The sequence below is a fragment of the Notamacropus eugenii genome, chromosome 4, assembly GCF_028372415.1.
Source record: "Notamacropus eugenii isolate mMacEug1 chromosome 4, mMacEug1.pri_v2, whole genome shotgun sequence".
Lineage (NCBI taxonomy): Eukaryota > Metazoa > Chordata > Mammalia > Diprotodontia > Macropodidae > Notamacropus > Notamacropus eugenii.
Window position 1 is genome coordinate 152,456,645 of NC_092875.1, and position 18,207 is coordinate 152,474,851.

The 18,207-nt window shown below is 35.2% G+C and overlaps 1 protein-coding gene across 20 annotated transcripts in view; it reads right to left on the bottom strand.

The window, feature by feature from the left end:
* The window catches only part of VPS13B (vacuolar protein sorting 13 homolog B), a 1,048,068-nt gene that overhangs the window by 633,993 nt on the left and 395,868 nt on the right, over positions 1 to 18,207 (bottom strand). The window contains exon 20 of one of the 20 annotated variants that reach the window (XM_072606879.1): positions 8,014 to 8,299. The exons of the other annotated variants lie outside the window; for them this stretch is intronic. Within the exon in view, the coding sequence (XP_072462980.1) occupies positions 8,271 to 8,299 (29 nt within the window). The 3' untranslated portion in view covers positions 8,014 to 8,270. Of the gene's footprint in view, positions 1 to 8,013; positions 8,300 to 18,207 lie in introns of those variants that run through there. 20 annotated transcript variants of the gene reach the window in all.

The window sequence follows — 18,207 nt, forward strand, 5'->3', positions numbered from 1 at the left end:
GGAAGTACAATGGCAAAGTGTGAAATGTTTAGAAGAGGACAACTAGGACAGTGAAAGAAACACCTTGAGGTCACGCATTATAAGACTGGGGTGAAGAAACTGGAGACAGTTAGCCTGCAGAAGAGAAGACTCAAGGAGGACATGATAGCTGACTACCAAATATTCAAAATGAACTTCCTAAGTCAGTTCAACAACACATCCATTTCTCTTCACACCCACAAACGTACAGTGGGGAATTTAGGGGGTAGGAGAGAAGTAGAAAGGGGTGTATGTGTGTGTGTGGGTGTGGGTGTGGGTGTGAGTGTGTGTGTGTGTGTGTGGGTGTGTGTGTGGGTGTGTTGTGTGTGTGTGTGTGTGTGTGTGTGTGTTGTGTGTACAAAACAAAAAACTCAGGGTCATTTCCAAGAACAAAAAGGAAAAATTTTTAAAAGGCTGCTAGCATTACTACTTTTGAAGTCAAATATAAGTAAATATAACTTCTCAGAAGCCATCCAGTTCCACCTATGGACAAAAGGAATCCTTACTATAACACATCAAAGGGATTATCCAGCCTCTTCATGAAAATCTCCAAAGAGAGGTTACCCATCACTTCTTGAAGTACTTTTAGACAGTTTTGTTAGGAAGTTGACATATATGTATGTGTGTGTGTGTGTGTGTGTGTATATATGTATGTGTGTGTATATATATATATATATATATATATATGTATATATGTATGTATATATAAAGCATGAATTTGCCTCTTTGAACCTTCAATGTACTGCAGCTAGTTCTTCCTTCTGGAGTCAAACAGAAGTCTAATGCATCACCCAAATGACAACTCTTCAAATACCTGAAGACATCTATCATACCTTCTTCTTATTTTTTCTGCTTGAAGCTAAATATAACCAGTTATTTCAATCAGATCTTACAGCACAGATTCACTGTCCCAGTTGCCCAAATCAGGACACTCAGAAATGAACATGATATTCTAGATAGGGTCTGAAGCAGAGTACAGCAGGACTGTCAATTCTCCATCCCCTCAATCTCTCCCACATAACACTTCAATACTTAAAGAAAGCTAACATCTCTCCTACCACCTTAACTCTCAATCTTCTCTTCTCCATGCTAACTCTTTTTTGTTCTGTAAAATTATCATTTTATTTCCTCATCTGTATACGCATTATAGCCACCAACAGAATGTAAGCTCTTTGTATTACACAGTCTGAATACTTTATTGAGTAGGTGCTTAATCAAATGTTTATTACATTCAATAATACACTAAAATATCTTAAGCTTTTACAAACATTCCAAATGCTAGGTACCAACTTCAATCTTATCCATAGATCTATTCTGTCATTTCTCTTCCCAGTAAGTTTTTAGGAAACATAATTAAATTACTAAGTTAATTAGTAGCAATTGAATTTAAAATAGGACTTGCAGTTAGGTACTTTACAGAGACAATAATACAGACTCTACAGCCTCATTTTAGCTTTGAGCTGTTTTCTTCATTGTCAATGAAACTAACATTGTATGTAGCTGACTGTAATCTTCTGAATATTCTTAAAAGTACTATTGACCTTCCACTGTTGAACACATACGCAGTACTGGTTTCAGTGTTTTAAAAAAAAAAAAAACTTGAATTTATTTGAAATATTGTAGCCTACTTTAAAAATGTGTTCATTTAATTTACTGAAACTAAAAAGAAACATTACTTACTATGATTAGTTTTCATTTTTATATACAACTACTGGGGAGCTAAATTATACTTATATAAACTATCACAGAAAATTACTCAGATGGCATCTATGTATTGACAATACTAAAATATTTACAGAAGAAAAAAATACATATTATTCTGTTTTCTATTAGGAATAAAGATACATATCCCAATTTTAAACTATGATTTAAAGCTTTTGATACATCTTGTCTTACTTTAAAAAATTATATTTTAAAAAGAAATGATAAAATTGTTATATTACAATAAATTCCAAAAGGACAAACTAGCTAAATATACAAAGTCACATCATTAAATGAGATAATGTTGTAAAACATGTTGTCACATAAAAGCACTACATGTTACCTATTATTGTAATGCTTATTTTAAAAATGTTTAAAAGAGTAAAAACATAATATAGTAGTATCCTCTCCCCAGTGCTGAAGAGAAAAATACTAATACTGTACTCTGCATAATAGGCAGAAGTCTTCCAGAAACAATTTTTTGTTAAATTAACATTATTCTGAAACAAAGCATTTCTAGTTCAGAGAAATGTATAAACTGACAGAACACTCTGCACCATCCCAACCCCAACACACACATCTCCTAGGACATTTCTTAATTCCAAGAGGTCATGTTAAAATATTTCTGAGTCAACAATAAAGAACAGACTTAATATTCAAGACTACTCTCCTTAAAAACTGAAGGACTTCATCCCTAAGACTAATATCTAAATACCTCAATCTTATGAAGTCATAGTGCCACCATTTAAAGGATGAGGTAGACAATTATCTCAACCAGTCAAGAGAAAGTTCTTCTATATCACTAAGTCTGCTTGACTGCCTTCAAAGCATATGCAGTTCCCACTAAGTTATTTTTACTGTATTTTTCTGAAATATAGATTGTATCTGTAATGTAAGAATGCTGATATAACTATTTTTCCAACTAAAGACCTACGCTGATATCTTACTTTGATGGGGATGTGATTCAACTAGATTATTCTCCTTTCTCCTCTGCCTCCTCCTATCTTCCTCTATCCTTCTTGCTCCCTCTATATTTACAGATGCATATATAGGGGCCACATTGCATAATGAATAGAGAAGCTGTCTCAGAGTTAGGAAGAAGCTGGTTCACTTCCCACCTGTCACACATATTAGCTATATGATCTTGGGCAAGTTGCTTAATTTCTCAATGCCCCAGGCAATCTCTAGGATTAAATTTCACAAGAGTAGTTGATACCCATCAATATATGAAATTTCCTCAGTGGAAGTTCCTATTAACACTGAAACTGTAGATCCAGAAACACACATGAAATTTTGTGGGTGACTACAAACATGCATATATGTACATACAACATAGCACTTTTCTGTATGAAAGATAGAGGTGGATTACAGAGATGGGCTATGGGTAAGCAGGAAGTTAACAGAACATTCGAAAGCTACATGAAAAGACTATTAAAAAAATTCAGATCCAAAAGTTTTAGATGGGTAACAAGAAAATAAAGTATCTCGTGCCCAGAAGGGAGGAATGGAAGATGTCTTGTCTAGACTGCATTTCTTTGTCTCTCATTTCAAATTACTGCCATAAAATGACCTACATAAATGCCCCATAGACTAGATATGTAGCTACCACTGTCACATTAAGTGACTGCCTTAATGAACTCTGCCCCCAAAACAGACACACACACACAGAGTGAGAGACAGAGAGCTGTCTCTATCCCTACAGACTAGACTCAAAAAAATTACCAAGGAAATCATATAATCAGAAAATACGGGCTTATGCATGCTAATTATATTGCACAATTTCAGATCCCATGACTACTACCTCACTAGTACTCACAGAGTCCCCATTCTTTATACATTACATACCTGAATGGCTTGTTCTCAGGCCTTATCCTGCTTGCCCTCTCTGCAGCCTCTGACAATACTCATCACTCCCTTGTCCTTGATACACTCTTCTCTTGAGGTTTTCAGGAAGTTGCTATTTTCTGGTTCTCCTCTCACCTGCTGGTTCAGCCCTTGTCTATCTCCTTTACTGGATCTTCACTCAGGTCAAGCTCACTAACCTTAAGCATCCCCGCAGGCTTTTAGTGGGACCCCTCCTCTCATTTTATTCTGCTTAATGACCTCATCAGTTCCCAAGGATTGCACTGTCAACTCTGCAAATGATTGTGTGAAATCTTTTTCTTCAGTCCCAAGTTTTCTCCTAACCTCCAGGCTGGCTTCTCCAAGTAACTACTAGACATTCTGCTGCATATCCATTACAAATCTTAAAGTCAACATGTTTAAAACTGAACTTACTAATTTATTACCTTTCCCTCATCCCAGTCCTCCCATCTTCCCAATTTTCCTATTACTACCCAGGACACAATCATCCTCCCAGTCACCCAGGCTCTCAACACAGACATCAGCATCAACTCTTCATTCTCTCTCACCCCTGCATCCCTCCCCCAGATTCAAACTCCTGCTAAATCTTAATTTTCCCTTTGCTGCCTCTCTGCTATATGCCCCCTTTCTTCTGAGACACTGCTGCCTGTTCTCATTACCTCACTCCTAGAATATTGCAATAGCCAGTTAGTTGGTCTCCCTGCATCAAATTTTTCATCTTTCTAGTCCACCCTCCACTCAGATACCAAAGCAATCTTCCTAATGTATAATTCTGACCATGTCACCTCCCCAGTCGATCAACTTCAGTGGCTTCCTATAGTTTCTAGGATCAAATATAAAATCATCATTTTGGTATTCAAAGCAATTCATAACCTGGCCCACTTCTACATTTACAAAAAGTCTTCTCAAACATTACACCTAGCCATGTACTCTGAAATCTACTGTCAGGGGCCTCCTTAGAGCTTCTCACACAAGACACTCTATTTGAATTCCCAAGTGCATGTATCTTTATTGGTTATTCTTCCTCCTCACCTCTACTTACAGGTTTCCTTGGCTTCCTTCAAGTCCTAAGGAAAATCTTTCCATCTACAAAAAGCCTTTCCAAATCCTGTTTAATGCTAACCTTTCCCTCTGTTCATCAAAATATCTTTTGTATATTTTATTGTTACACAGTAGCTATTTTCATATTTTCTACCCCCATTAGACTCTAAACTTCTTGAAAGCAAGAATTTGTTTTTCACTTTCTTTGTATTCCCAACCCTTACCACAGTATGAGTCATATAGTAAATGCTTGGTAAATACTAATTTAATTTGACAAATACATTATATTAACTGGCCTGTCTGAATTCTGCTCACTTTAGAATGCGATTGCTAAATTAGACAGTAAGGTAAAATAGCAGGTGCTTAATAAATGGTTTTTGACTTGATAAACATATTGTAATAGCCTGTCTGAATTCTGTCCACTTTTAAAATTTTGTAGACAAATCTGAGAGCAGAAGCTCCAGCACCATTTTTTAGTAAAGAGCATTTAGGGGAGCTAGGTGGCAAAGTGGATAGTGTCAGGCCTAAAGTCACAGAAGATTCATCTTCCTGAGTTAAAACCTGGCCTCAAACAATTACTAGCTTAGGAAAGTCACTTAACCCTTTCCCCTCAGTTTCCTCATCTGTAAAATGAGCTGAAGAAGAAAATGATAAAACACTCTACCATCTTTGCCAAGAAAACCCCAAATGGGGGCACAAATAGTCAGACATGACTGAAATAACTAAACATTTAGGAGAGGCATATGGACTCAAGAAGACACCTGAGTTGGAATGGTAAGTATGATACATGCAAGACAAATCTGTATTTTATTTACTTAGAGTATCTGTACACCGAGTAACAAAATTGAATGTATTTGAAACAAAAGGTTTACAAAAGACACAAAGTGGTAAAGGTACAGTAACAAGAAGAAAATGATACATCAGTTATTGGAATGAAGCTAGTAACAGCCAAGTCAAATGGGTAATTTAATGTAATATGTTAAACCTCAATAGAACATGTGTGTTTAGTTAAGGACTTTGGTCCTTCTATGTAACTTAGTAGTCAGCAAGACATAGTAGTATAAATCTCTGTTCAGAGAAGCCTATAAGAAATAAGAAAACTATCCATAAATCAGAAATATTCAATAAATCAACCAGGGTATCCTAAAGGTAAGAACAAATCAAACACCACTTTTTCTCAATATTACATCAAATGAGGACAGAAAAGAACAAAGCAACAAAATATTTACTATAGTTTATTTGAGATAATGGTATTCATATATTGATATGTTACAATGAGAATTCAACATCAACTTAAAATGTGAAATTCTGACAGGTCAATTTGAAAGCTATTTATTAACTTTCAGCACAATTTCAGCTTCCTACGTACCTCCTTGGCATCTAATGGGATCCTTTTTTAGTATATGTTATCAGTGTACTTTGTTGACTTACAAAACTTTCACTAAGCAGCCTGATGAAACGTTTACCAACAGAACAATTTTCTCCTCCTTCCTCAGGAACTGAAGGCTTCAATTTCTGTCTATGGAAAGTACTAGAACTTACAAGCAAAAGAGAGGCTCAGAAATCATTTTAAAAGAAGATATACCTTCCTTCCCTTAGAAGTATTCTTTGAACAACAGACAACTACTAACTTTCCTTCTTTCTTAGTCTTAAACATTGTCCTTCCCCAGAGGGAACTAGAAACAGACTAAAGATTTCATACAGTTTCTTAGGTGCTCAATAAAAAAAGAAAAAGAAAAAAATCACTGCCAGAGTGCAAGTTAGACCACAAAAATTTCTCTTCAAGTTTCAAACAAATCACCCAATGAATGATCTGGTAGCAGAGCGCACTTGTGTGTGTGTTCATCCTTCATTGCCAAAGAAGACCATGCCATCAGAGAAATAATGACATGACTTGCACTTGACTTTGTTTTGAGTGAGGGAGAACTGTGCAGGTCACCAGCCTCACTTCTCCTCCAGAGCCATCTGAATCTGGTGACCAGATATTCATCAGGATGACTGGAGATGACCCAGGCTGAGGCAACTGGGGTTAAATGACTTGCCCAAGATCATACAGCTAGCAAGTGTCAAGCGTCTGAGGTGAAATTTGAACTCAGGTCTTCCTGATTCCTGCACTGGTGCTCTATCCACTGCACCACCTAGCTGATCCAATGATTCTCAAAAAGAAAGTTAAGGACCTAAATGCAATGAAAAGTATATGGTTCTTTAAAACATGTCAAAAGTTAAATGATTGTGAAAGATTCAAAAAAATCCTTCCAAATATTTGCTCATCATTCAAAATAATAAAATATAAAAAAATTATTTTAAGCCAAAAAATGAACCATCTTGTATGCTAAGAATAACACACTAACAGGGTGACAGTGCTCAGACATCTTACAGACATGACACTGCAGCTAAGATAGTGCAGCACTTCCATTATCCTTACCCCACACTCCTTCCCCTCAGCCCTAAAGTAACCAAAACTTGGCATATTGCAGTCTGTATCTGAAAGCAAAGATTTTTTTTCCTGCTATTTTTTGGTAAATTTTCCAAAAATGAAAGAAAATCTTTTTCTTACTTAGTATCAAAGAATCCAAGATAACATGATTCAAGAAAACAACTTATTTCTAAAAGAGGCACAACTTATAACTGAGCTAATAAGCATTATTAAAATAAAAATAGTACTCCAAATGCGTGAAAAAATATCTGCCATTCCCAGATAACTTTTTTAAATTTTTATCTATTCTAATTTTTAATCTATTTTAAAATATATTCTCTATCTAAAAACAGTAGTTTTTCAAAAGGAAAGAACTACTTAGGGAAGCTGAATAATAAAGTGAATAGTACTAGACATCCAGGAGTTAGGAAGGTAAGGGCCCAAATCCAACCTCGGACATTAAAAATATTATGCAATACTGGGTAATTATTTCACATCTCTCAGTTTCTTCGTCCATTAAAAAAAAAACAAAAACAGAAACTACCTCCCAGAGTCGCTGTGAGGATAAAATACAATAATGTTTGCAATACACCTGCAAATACCTCAATGTCTATATAAATACTAGCTATTATAGTCTTTATTATTATTATCACAACCATTATCTTATGTATTTATGGATATAAAACACCTTACAGATTCCTTATTGCTTCACTGATATGGAAAAGGTTAATTAAAAAAAGAAAAAATGCTGTCCTCAAAAGAATATGTAATGACTTAAAGAAAGGTATGATGGTACAGATTAAATACAAACAGTGGATTTAGAGCGCACTGCATCAATAGTAAATTTATCTGCTTTTTATCACTCAATGAACAATTTAGTTAAGAAATATAAAATGAATTACTGATTGAGAATAACGATGCTATTTGGTAGTTCAAAGAAACAAAATTAAAAGCAAAATCTATTCAAATAAAAATGGAAATAATTCCTCACTCGTTTAACAATTTTTGAAAGCAGATAATTCCAAATACACACTTCTTAAATGAAAAAAATTGTTTTTAAAATTAGAATAGAAAAAATAGCGTTAAAATATATTTCATTGCTTAGTTTATAATTATGTCAAACAACTCCCCGTTATCCTGCCAAAATAACAAACTCAAGTGAGCATATCAGAGTCAAAATACTGGGTTCTAATAGTGTATTTGCCATTAATTTTGTGATCTTGGCAGACATTTAGCTTCTCCACGCTTCAGTTTCCTCATCTGTAAAAATGAAGGGAACAGGACAGTTATAAAATACTATATTTGCTCTGTCTAAAATTCTATAATCTTTTAATAAACATGTGGGTTAGGTGACAAAGAAATAAAAAGATGACTTAAATTTAGTGTGCACCCAAATTCATGAAGAAATATCAGTTTATGAAAATATTTATTCATTTCAGATTTCAGTTTTCAGGAAAAATGCATTCAATTCTGTGCAGAATAACTACCATTTACATGGTATTTTAAGATTTGCAAAGTTCCTTACAACTGTACCTTATGTGCCAACATGTTACAAAGAATAAAAAAATATTTTAAAAATTGTTAAAAATGAAACAAAACTATCTAAACAAAATCAATCAATGTTTGTTTTTTTGTTGTTTTTTTGTTGTTGTTTTTTTTAAGAGCAGCTAGGCAACATAGTGCAGAGAACTCCAGGTCAGGAGTCAGAAATATCTGAGTTAAAATTCAGATTCAGACATTTTCTAGCCATGTGAACCCTGGGCAAGTCACTTAATCCTGTATGAAAAAGAAAAGAGAGCTGTGGAAGAAAGAACTGGAAAGAGAATTAACAGCTTATTAATTAAAAAGAGATACAAAATCCTGCCTAAGCAACAAACTTCCTGGAAAATAGAAGCTATTGACAAAAAGAAAAACAAAACAAGAAAAAAGAAAGCATAAAAGATCTCATAGCACAAATGATCTGGAAAAGGGATGAAGGAAAAAATTTAAGGATCACTGGACTGTCTGAAAGTTGTTACCAAAATAAAAATAAAGAAATAAAGAGCCTAGACATCGTATTTTAAGAAATCTTAAATGAAAACTATCCAGACCTCTTAGGAACAGAAGGCAAAGTGGGAGTACAAAAAAATCCACCAGTCATATACTAAAAGAAGCCCTAAATTAAATATAATGTAGCACATAAATGGAGCACAGGTTTTATGAAGAGGAATAAGGCTGGAAAAATAGTCTGGAAAAGAAACAAGTTAACTCTATTTAATTCATGTTTTATCTCCCAAACACTGAAATGACTGATTGATTCAGTGAAAAAAAAATGAAATACATTGTCTGACATTATATAATTCAATGAACCATGAAAAAGGAAAAAAAATGTGACAAATGAGTTCACCCAGGTTCTGGTCCACTGACATCCTTGGAAACCTTCATTAATCTTTGACATTATTACCCAATTACATAGTGACAAAGTCACATAGAATTTAAAAAGGCTGTCCTAAAAAGGTTACAAGATTCATTAGCTGTTTTGGTAAATATAAGATTGTTTCTGGCAATACACGTATTTTTTTTAAATGAGCATGCAACAACACCACAGAGTTGAGTAGTTATAGCAATTCCCTACTAAGTTAAAAATGGCAGCTCTCCTATTTCTTTTTAAGAATGCAAAGTAATTCTGTAATAGATATTTATGACAAATTAATTCATTTGAGAAAATTATTTGAGTCAATAAAGTGTATCAAAGTGGAGTGCAGAGTATGAGAAAGTTGGGTACCAAGTTTGAATCCTTGCTCTAATCCTTAATATTTCTACAACATGGGGGGTGGAGCCAAGATGGCAGAGTAGAAAGATGCACATATTCTAGGTCTTCCCCCACAGCCCATAAAATACCTGTAAAGAAAGACTCTCAACAAATTCGAGAGCAGCAGAAGCCACAGAACAACAGAGTGGAGGAGTTTTCTAGCCCAGGGTGGCCTGAAAGGCCCTATGGGAAATGTCTGTCCCACCAGATGCGGAGCGGAGCCCAGCCCAGCAGTGGAAGCACTGCACAGCTCTGGGAGGAGGATGCCAGCAGGTCTTGGGGGCAGAATCCCCTGTCGCAGTCAACCCACAGGCGCCAAAGGTCAGTGACAGAGTTTTTTCAGCTGCCTGAGAAGGGACAAGGGCCTTCCCATAGCTCCAGCCTCCAGCAGAGGCCACTGGGTGGGTGGCAGCAGCTCCCACAGCAGCCCCTACAGCAGCCAGCAGTCATTGTTCAATTGTAAAACCCCTGGGGGCACTAAGCAGCTGATTCTCACCTCAGCCCTGTGTAGAGGCCCTGCCCCGGCTTAATACTCCTGGGGGATTTGAGCAGCTGATATTTATTTCACACTGAGTGGTAGCCCTGCCCTCCCAGCTTAACTGAATCTCAGTCCCACAGGTCTGCCTTGGCTGAACTGGAGGCTAGGTGGTTGTGAAGATGAAACTCTACTAAGATTCTGGGCACAAAAATTTCTGCTTGCTCCCAGACCAGTATGTACACTTGATTATGCCACCTAGGAAGAACTGAGATCTTATACATCCCTAAAGTATACCCTAATCTTGACAAAGGATCCAAAAGTCAAGTAACTGGTTGAGAAAATGGCCAAAAAAGGAAAAAAAAAAAATAAGACTATAGAAGGCTACTTTCTTGGTGAACAGATATCTTCTCCCATCCTTTGGATGAGGAAGAACAATGCCTACCATCAGGGAAAGACATAAAAGTCAAGGCTTCTGTATCCTAAACACTCAAAATAAATATTCAATGGGCTCAGGCCATGGAAGAGCTCAAAAAGGATTCTGAAAATCAAGTAAGAGAGGTGGAGGAAAAATTGGGAAGAGAAATGAGAGAGATGAAAGAAAAGCATGAAAAGCAGGTCAACACCTTGCTAAAGGAGACCCAAAAAAATGCTGAAGAAAATAACACCTTGAAAAATAGGCTAACTTAATTGGAAAAAGAGGTTCAAAAAGCCAATGAGGAGAAGAATGCTTTAAAAAGCAGAATCAGCCAAATGGAAAAGGAAGTTCAAAAGCTCAATGAAGAAAAGAGTTCTTTCAAAATTAGAATGGAACAGATGGAGGCTAATGACTTGATGAGAAACCAAGAAATCACAAAACAAAACTAAAAGAATGAAAAAATGGAAGATAATGTGAAATATCTCATTGAAAAAACAACTGACCTGGAAAATAGATCCAGGAGAGACAATTTAAAAATTATGGGACCTGAAAACCATGAACAAAAAAAAGAGCCTAGACATCATCTTTCATGAAATTATCGAGGAAAACTGCCCTGAGATTCTAGAACCAGAGGGCAAAATAAATATTGAAAGAATCCACTGATCACCTCCTGAAAGAGATCCAAAAAGAGCAACTCCTAGAACATTGTGGCCAAATTCCAGAGTTCCCTGATCAAGGAGAAAATATTGCAAGCAGCTAGAAAGAAACAATTCAAGTATTGTGGAAATTCAATCAGGATAACACAAGATCTAGCATCTTCTACATTAAGGGATCGAAGGGTGTGGAATATGACATTCCAGAAGTCAAATGAACTAGGACTAAAACCAAGAATCACCTACCCAGCAAAACTGAGTATAATACTTCAGGAAATAGAGGACTTTCAAGCATTCTTGATGAAAACACCAGAGCTGAAAAGAAAATTTGACTTTCAAACACAAGAATCAAGAGAAGCATGAAAAGGCAAATAGGAAAGAGAAATCATAAGGGACTTACTAAAGCTGAACTGGTTACATTCCTACATGGAAAGACAATATTTGTAACTCTTGAAACTTTTTTCAGTATCTGGATAGTTGATGGGATTACACACACACACATACACAGAGACAGAGAGCACAGGGTGAGTTGAATAGGATTGGGATCATATCTAAAAAAATGAAATTAAGGGGTGAGAGAGGAATATATTATATTGGGAGGAGAAAGGGAAAAATGGAATGGGGCAAATTATCTCTCATAAAAGAGGCAAGTAAAATACTTTTCAGTGGAGGGAAAAAGGGGGGAGGTGAGAGGGAAAACATGAAGCTTACTCTCATCACATTCGACTCAAGGAAGGAATAAAATGCACTCATTTTGGTATGAAAATCTATCTTACAATACAGGAAATTGGGGGAGAAGGTTATAAGCAGGGTTGGGGGGAGGATGGAAGGGAGGGCAATGGGAGGAGGGAGCAATTAGAAGTAAACACTCTTGGGGAGGGACAAGGTCAAAAGAGAGAATAGAAGAAATGGGGGGCAGGATAGGATGAAGGGAAATATAGTTAGTCTTACACAACATGACTATTATGGAAGTCATTTGCAAAACTACACATATGCGGCTTATATTAAATTGCTTGCCTTCCCAATGGGGATGGGTGGGGAGGGAGGAAGAAAGAGAAGTTGGAACTCAAAGTTTTAGGAACAACTGTTGAGTATTGTTCTTGCATACAAGTAGGAAATAAGAAATACAGGTAATGGTGTATAGAAATTTATCTTGCCCTACAGGACAAAAGAGAAGATGGGGATAAGAGAAGGGAAGGATGTTAGAAGGGAGGACAGATTGGTGATAGGGGTAATTAGAATGCTTCGAGTTTTGGGGTGGGGGGAGGGGAGAGATAGGGAGAAAATGTGGAACTCAAAATTTTGTGGAAATGAATGTTGAAAACAAATAAATTTTTAAAAATTTAAAAAAAATTCTATCTCTCATGGGTGAATTGTAACACATTAGTTACAAAATAAGAGACATTAGAAATTAAAAAAGAATATTTCTACAACATGAGCAAATAGTTTAACTCCTCTGGGATTCAGTTTCCTCATCAGTAGAACAAGGAGGTTAGAAGATATCTAAGGTTATTTTGCGATATAAATCTAGGTTCCCAAGTGAAGGACCACTAAATGCAACAACTGATGAAAACATTGAAAAGAAATCAATACTATTATGACAGACAAATATATGAACCCATTTTTAAAATCCTGTTTTGTTTTAAAGTTATTTTCCAGTAAAACAATTTTCTAAAAATAGCTATTTAATCTTTCAATTAACTTCTTATACTTCTGAATGCATCTATCTTTCTTCGGCAGTTTGTCACATTTCTCCATTCTTAAAATCAAGCCAGTAGCAAGTAGCCAGCTACTTCTTTCATTTAACCCTTTGCCTGCTTTTGTATTTTTATCTTAACTCTGCCATAGCATCTTTATTTAACCATTTTCTCAGTGGTTAGAACAAATGATTAACCTCCCCTCAAATAATTTAGTTCTCTTTTATTGTATTGCTAGTGGGGAAACCACTAGCTATAAAACTGATATTAATAAATTCCCCAAGAAGTCACTTCCTGAAACTTCCTGATAATATTTCAAAGCAAGAGAAAAAATAAAAGGAAGGAAAAAAATTACAAATTGAAATGCTATTTTTGATTTTACTTCTGAAAATAGATTTGGGGTAATATGTGGTCAGAAAAATACCAGATGATATCATACACAAGTATAAAATCTCAAACACTATAATAAGGCTCACTTTTTAATGACTATTTAAGGTACCAAGATTTTATGATGAAATGTTTTAAAAAGTAAAGTCTTGGCTTGCCAAGTCCTCCAAATATTGGTTAGAAAAGGAAAATGGACTCCATTATTCATTGCCTGGGAACTATAATGTCTTCTTTTCCTCAACTTCTACCTAAATCCACTAGGAAAGAAACAAGGCAGACATTCTAAGAGATCTATTACTCTGAACACACTAACTTCATTAAAGGTTCCCTTCATCCCTGTGTTAAGCTACTTAAAGAAAATTGTAACAACATTTTCACTAAGGTGGCAGTTTAACAATAAAAGAACCAAGCTTGAAGACAGAAGCCTTTTCTAGAAAAACCTTTCTCTTCCTTTACAAATACTTTCAAATTTTACCTAAAAGAAAATTTCAATGTGTTTTATCTTCATTCTTCATTTTCTTGGTACAGAGGTAGCACACTATGTGTGATGACTATGTATGTGGAATCTTGCATTTACCACAATAACAGTGATAATAATGATGACAGCTAACATTTATATAGTACCTACTATGTGGCAGTCACTGTGCTGAGCATTTTGCAAATATTATTTTATTTGACCATCACAACAACCTTCCTACATAAGGTTATTATTATTCCCATTTTGGCTGAGGAAACTCATCATCAGACATTATCTCTGATTGGTTTTGGTTAACGGTTTCTTTGCTACAAGAGAAGGTTCAATATAGGATGGAGACTGCGAAATAATAATGGCATAAAAATGGATAAAAAATTTTATCATTTTTCAAGTTTCATGCTCAGCATATAAAACAGTATATAGCACATAGGAGCTACATATTTGCTGAATTGAACTGAGTTAAATTAGGGGGTATGAAACAATATCAGATGTAAAACTTTTTTATGAAGAGTTAAAAGAGGATTCATTACCTATAATTTCATTAGAGTAAGGGTACTCCAAGTATAGAAACTCCCTCCACCAATGGGACTGACAGATTAAATTACCTGCCCATGTGCACACAGTCATTCTTCGTGAAAACTTAAATTTCGGTCTTCCTAATTCCAAGGTCAGTAATCAATAAAAGTGTTAAAACTGCTTCTTATATAAAGCTAAGAAATCATTTATTCCAAGGATAGATATGTTGAAATTATAGTCCATTAACTTGGAACACTGGTAAGTTCAGAAGGAAATTAATGATATTCTTCAAATGATATGCTCAGTGAAGAAAATAACCTGCTTGTGAGTTACAGAGCTTATTTAATAGGGTTCTGCTATTAATAAGCCTCAAATGACATGTTTGAAATTATTTTAAAAGTATTAATTTGTGCTAAATCATTTTCTTTATGCTACTTTTGTTAAGTATTTGAAAGACAGTGAGAAAGACATTTAGAAATACTGCTGCATAAGTTTAAACCCTATCATTAAAAAAACGATGAGTAATAAAGGCATTCTCTCATGGTTCAGACTAGGGGCATAAAATTGAAGGACTAAGTTAAAGCTGGCATTCAAATCTTCATGGCACAGTTACAATGAATTTTAGAACTCATATGAACCTAAAAGACACTGCCATATCTCAAAACTCACACAAAAATTTTCTTATATAATGTAACATAAAGCTGATATAAAACATCACGTTTTCATAAAAGTGGATAAAAATAATATTAAATTAAGTTATTCTTAAAGTCACTTAATAACTGTCTACCTATAGGATAATAAAATAAAATTCAACTTTTCTTGAATAAATTATGAATTAGTACTTCTACTAGCATTATGACTTGACTACTTCAAAACCACTGGTAAACAAGTAAAAATAATTTCAGACATTCTGTATTTTAGAAAATTATTAAGGGTGGACACGATATCAAATAATTTTGACAGATATAGAAATGCAATATGCATTTTAAAACACTTTTAAAATAGCTAGCATTTATATACTAATTTAATGCCTGCAAAGTATTTAACATGTGATCTTATTTAATCCTCACAAAAAGACTATGAGATAGGTGCTATTATTATCTCCATTTTACATATGAGGAAAGTAAGGTTAAAAGAAGACAAGTGACTTGAACACGGTCACATAGTTAATAAGTGTCTGATGTTGGATTCAAACTCAGTTTCTCTTCCCTCCAAGTCTGATACTCTATCCACTGTGTTACCTAGATGCTCAATTTTCAAAAGAATACTGATTTACTGATTATTTTTCCTAGAGATCAGAAAATTATTTTCCAAAGTTTTAAGCGCTTATTCTAGGTGAATCAGGAGCCTGAGACACTGGGATTGAGGGAAAAGAGACGGTAATACCAATCTCCACCAGTATGGGATGAATTCTGGAGGTATACTTTTGTGACATTAGAAAATCAAACCTAGTGAGAATGAAGGAGAAAATTTTGGGAAAAGCAAAATATTCTTGAAACTTTGAATTTAAGGAAAGGATAGGCATGGCTGAGAGCTTGAAAAGCTATAGCAGATTTTCACAGTGGCATGAGAGACTGATGAAATAAAACAGAGACTGTATATGGGCACAGGGCTGTGATTTTTGTTGCGAGCCCTCCTCTTCCCCTGGCAGCATACTACCACTTAAGATACTGTGCACATGAGCTTCTCCTGGTCCCTTTTTCTGAGGTAAAATACCCAAGAAGGTAATGAATGAAGTGATACTTTGCAAGACTCACTCTTCCAAAGACCCAGAAATCCTACTCTAATCCTCCTCAAACCAAACTAATTTTTAGGATGAAAATGACTAATGCTATGGAAAGAAAAAGGAGACTACCTGTTTCTGTTTTAAGAATAAAGTGACCCTTGGCATTTCACTTGGTGGGGGACAGCTGGTCAGAATTATAAGAGAAAAACAGATACTCTGATTCTTAGTTCTAAGACAGTCGCTGCTAATTCTGAATGTGATAAATTATAGTATCCTGGAAAAAAATGGACACCAGAACTCTTCTGTGATTATGGGACAAATGTAATTTATCTAATTGTAAAAGTAAGAAAGATAGAGGCAAACACACAGATGGAAAGATGAAAAGCCAGATTTCAGAATGGCATCAGCAAAAACTGAAGTGATACTAATAATTGCTATTAAAAAGAAGATCCATCTGAGCAAAGAGATCAAAGCAGTCATCCACAGATTAATTAGTCTGGATGAGATACCTTGCCCAGTAAGGTGCTAAAAAACCCCCAAAAAACGACAGTAGATGAATTTGGTTTAATAATGGAAGCATCTGTTCAACAGATAAGTTTATCAAAGAACTTCTGCGGATAATTCTGGAGATGAAAAGACATACTGAAATTTACAGTTCTATAGCTGAGTTATTTTGAGCACGTGAGTTTTCTTCACTCATGCTTCATCCTCAGGTTTTGTGAATGCCCGTTATCTCTCACAGACAATAAATGCATTGGTGGGAAAGAACTACATAAGTATATATGTGAACTTTGATGTGAAGTTTTTGGTGTTATTTTCTTAAGTAAATGGTTATACTTAAAATCAAAAACTGTCCATGACCCTGAGTGGCTAATTTTCTGGAAGTGGAAGCACTTAAGAAGGGGCTCCAGAACAAAAGTACCAACTGGCAAGAAAGTATTTTACATAACAGGATTATTCCTAGAACTCTGAGAGTCTGAATGGAATCATGAGGCAATGTCCTTCTTGGGGAATCTAACCATAACAGTGCAGCAAGCCCAGTAAGTGCACATTGTGTATTATCTACCCTATATACTTGTTACATTATCATATTCATCAGCAAGGTTAGCAACAGAAAAATAAAAATCTTAGATTAGGAAATATGTTCTAGAAACATCAATTGCAAATTGTTAATTTACCATCTATGGTTCCATATATTTTCAGTAGTATTATAACATTTCACCCCAAGTCTTGAAGTCTAAGGAGACCTCTTTTTTAAAGGGATAAGAGCCATTAAGAATTTAGCCTCTGCCATTTTCAACTTAATAGGGTGGCAGAATAGAAAGAGAGAGGTACACAAACATGAAGATGGACTTTCAAGATGTCCCTCTGCCACATGCTAGATGAGTGACCCTGGACAAGTAAGTGACTTAACCTTTAAGAGCCCTGGTCAACTCTTTTAAGACTTTAATGTATGCTTGAAAGTGCCCTCATCCTCACTCCAAATATTTTCAGTCCTGCCACTTGTTACTCCATTCTCCAAACCACAGTTGTGCCTAGGAAGAACCAGGCCACATAGCCATGCACTCCCTGAGACCATGCACCCTCATCTTCACTCAGGCCATTTTCTTACTTGTCAAAGCTGTCTGGAATATGCTAAGCCCTCCTCCCTGCCACCTTCCTGCATCATTCTAAGAAATGTAATCAAATCAACACCAACACTGATTTTGGAAAGTGATAATGGACTATACCATTCCACTCAGAAAATATTTCTTAAAAGCTAAGATGAAGACTATAGGAGGAGATAGCTAAGTACACAACTGTATATACATAATTGCAAAGTCACAAAATATTGTTTTCTATTACTATTTCAATTACTACTATTATTACTATTAAGTATTACTATTATTACTAATTCTATAATGTGATAGTACATACCATTATATCAAGCTTCAAATGTATTGGCTACTAAAACTTGCATCATGTTTTGCTATTTACCTTTTTGAGACATTTTCAGCCTTCAACAAATCTGAGGTAAAAAGACAAATTTC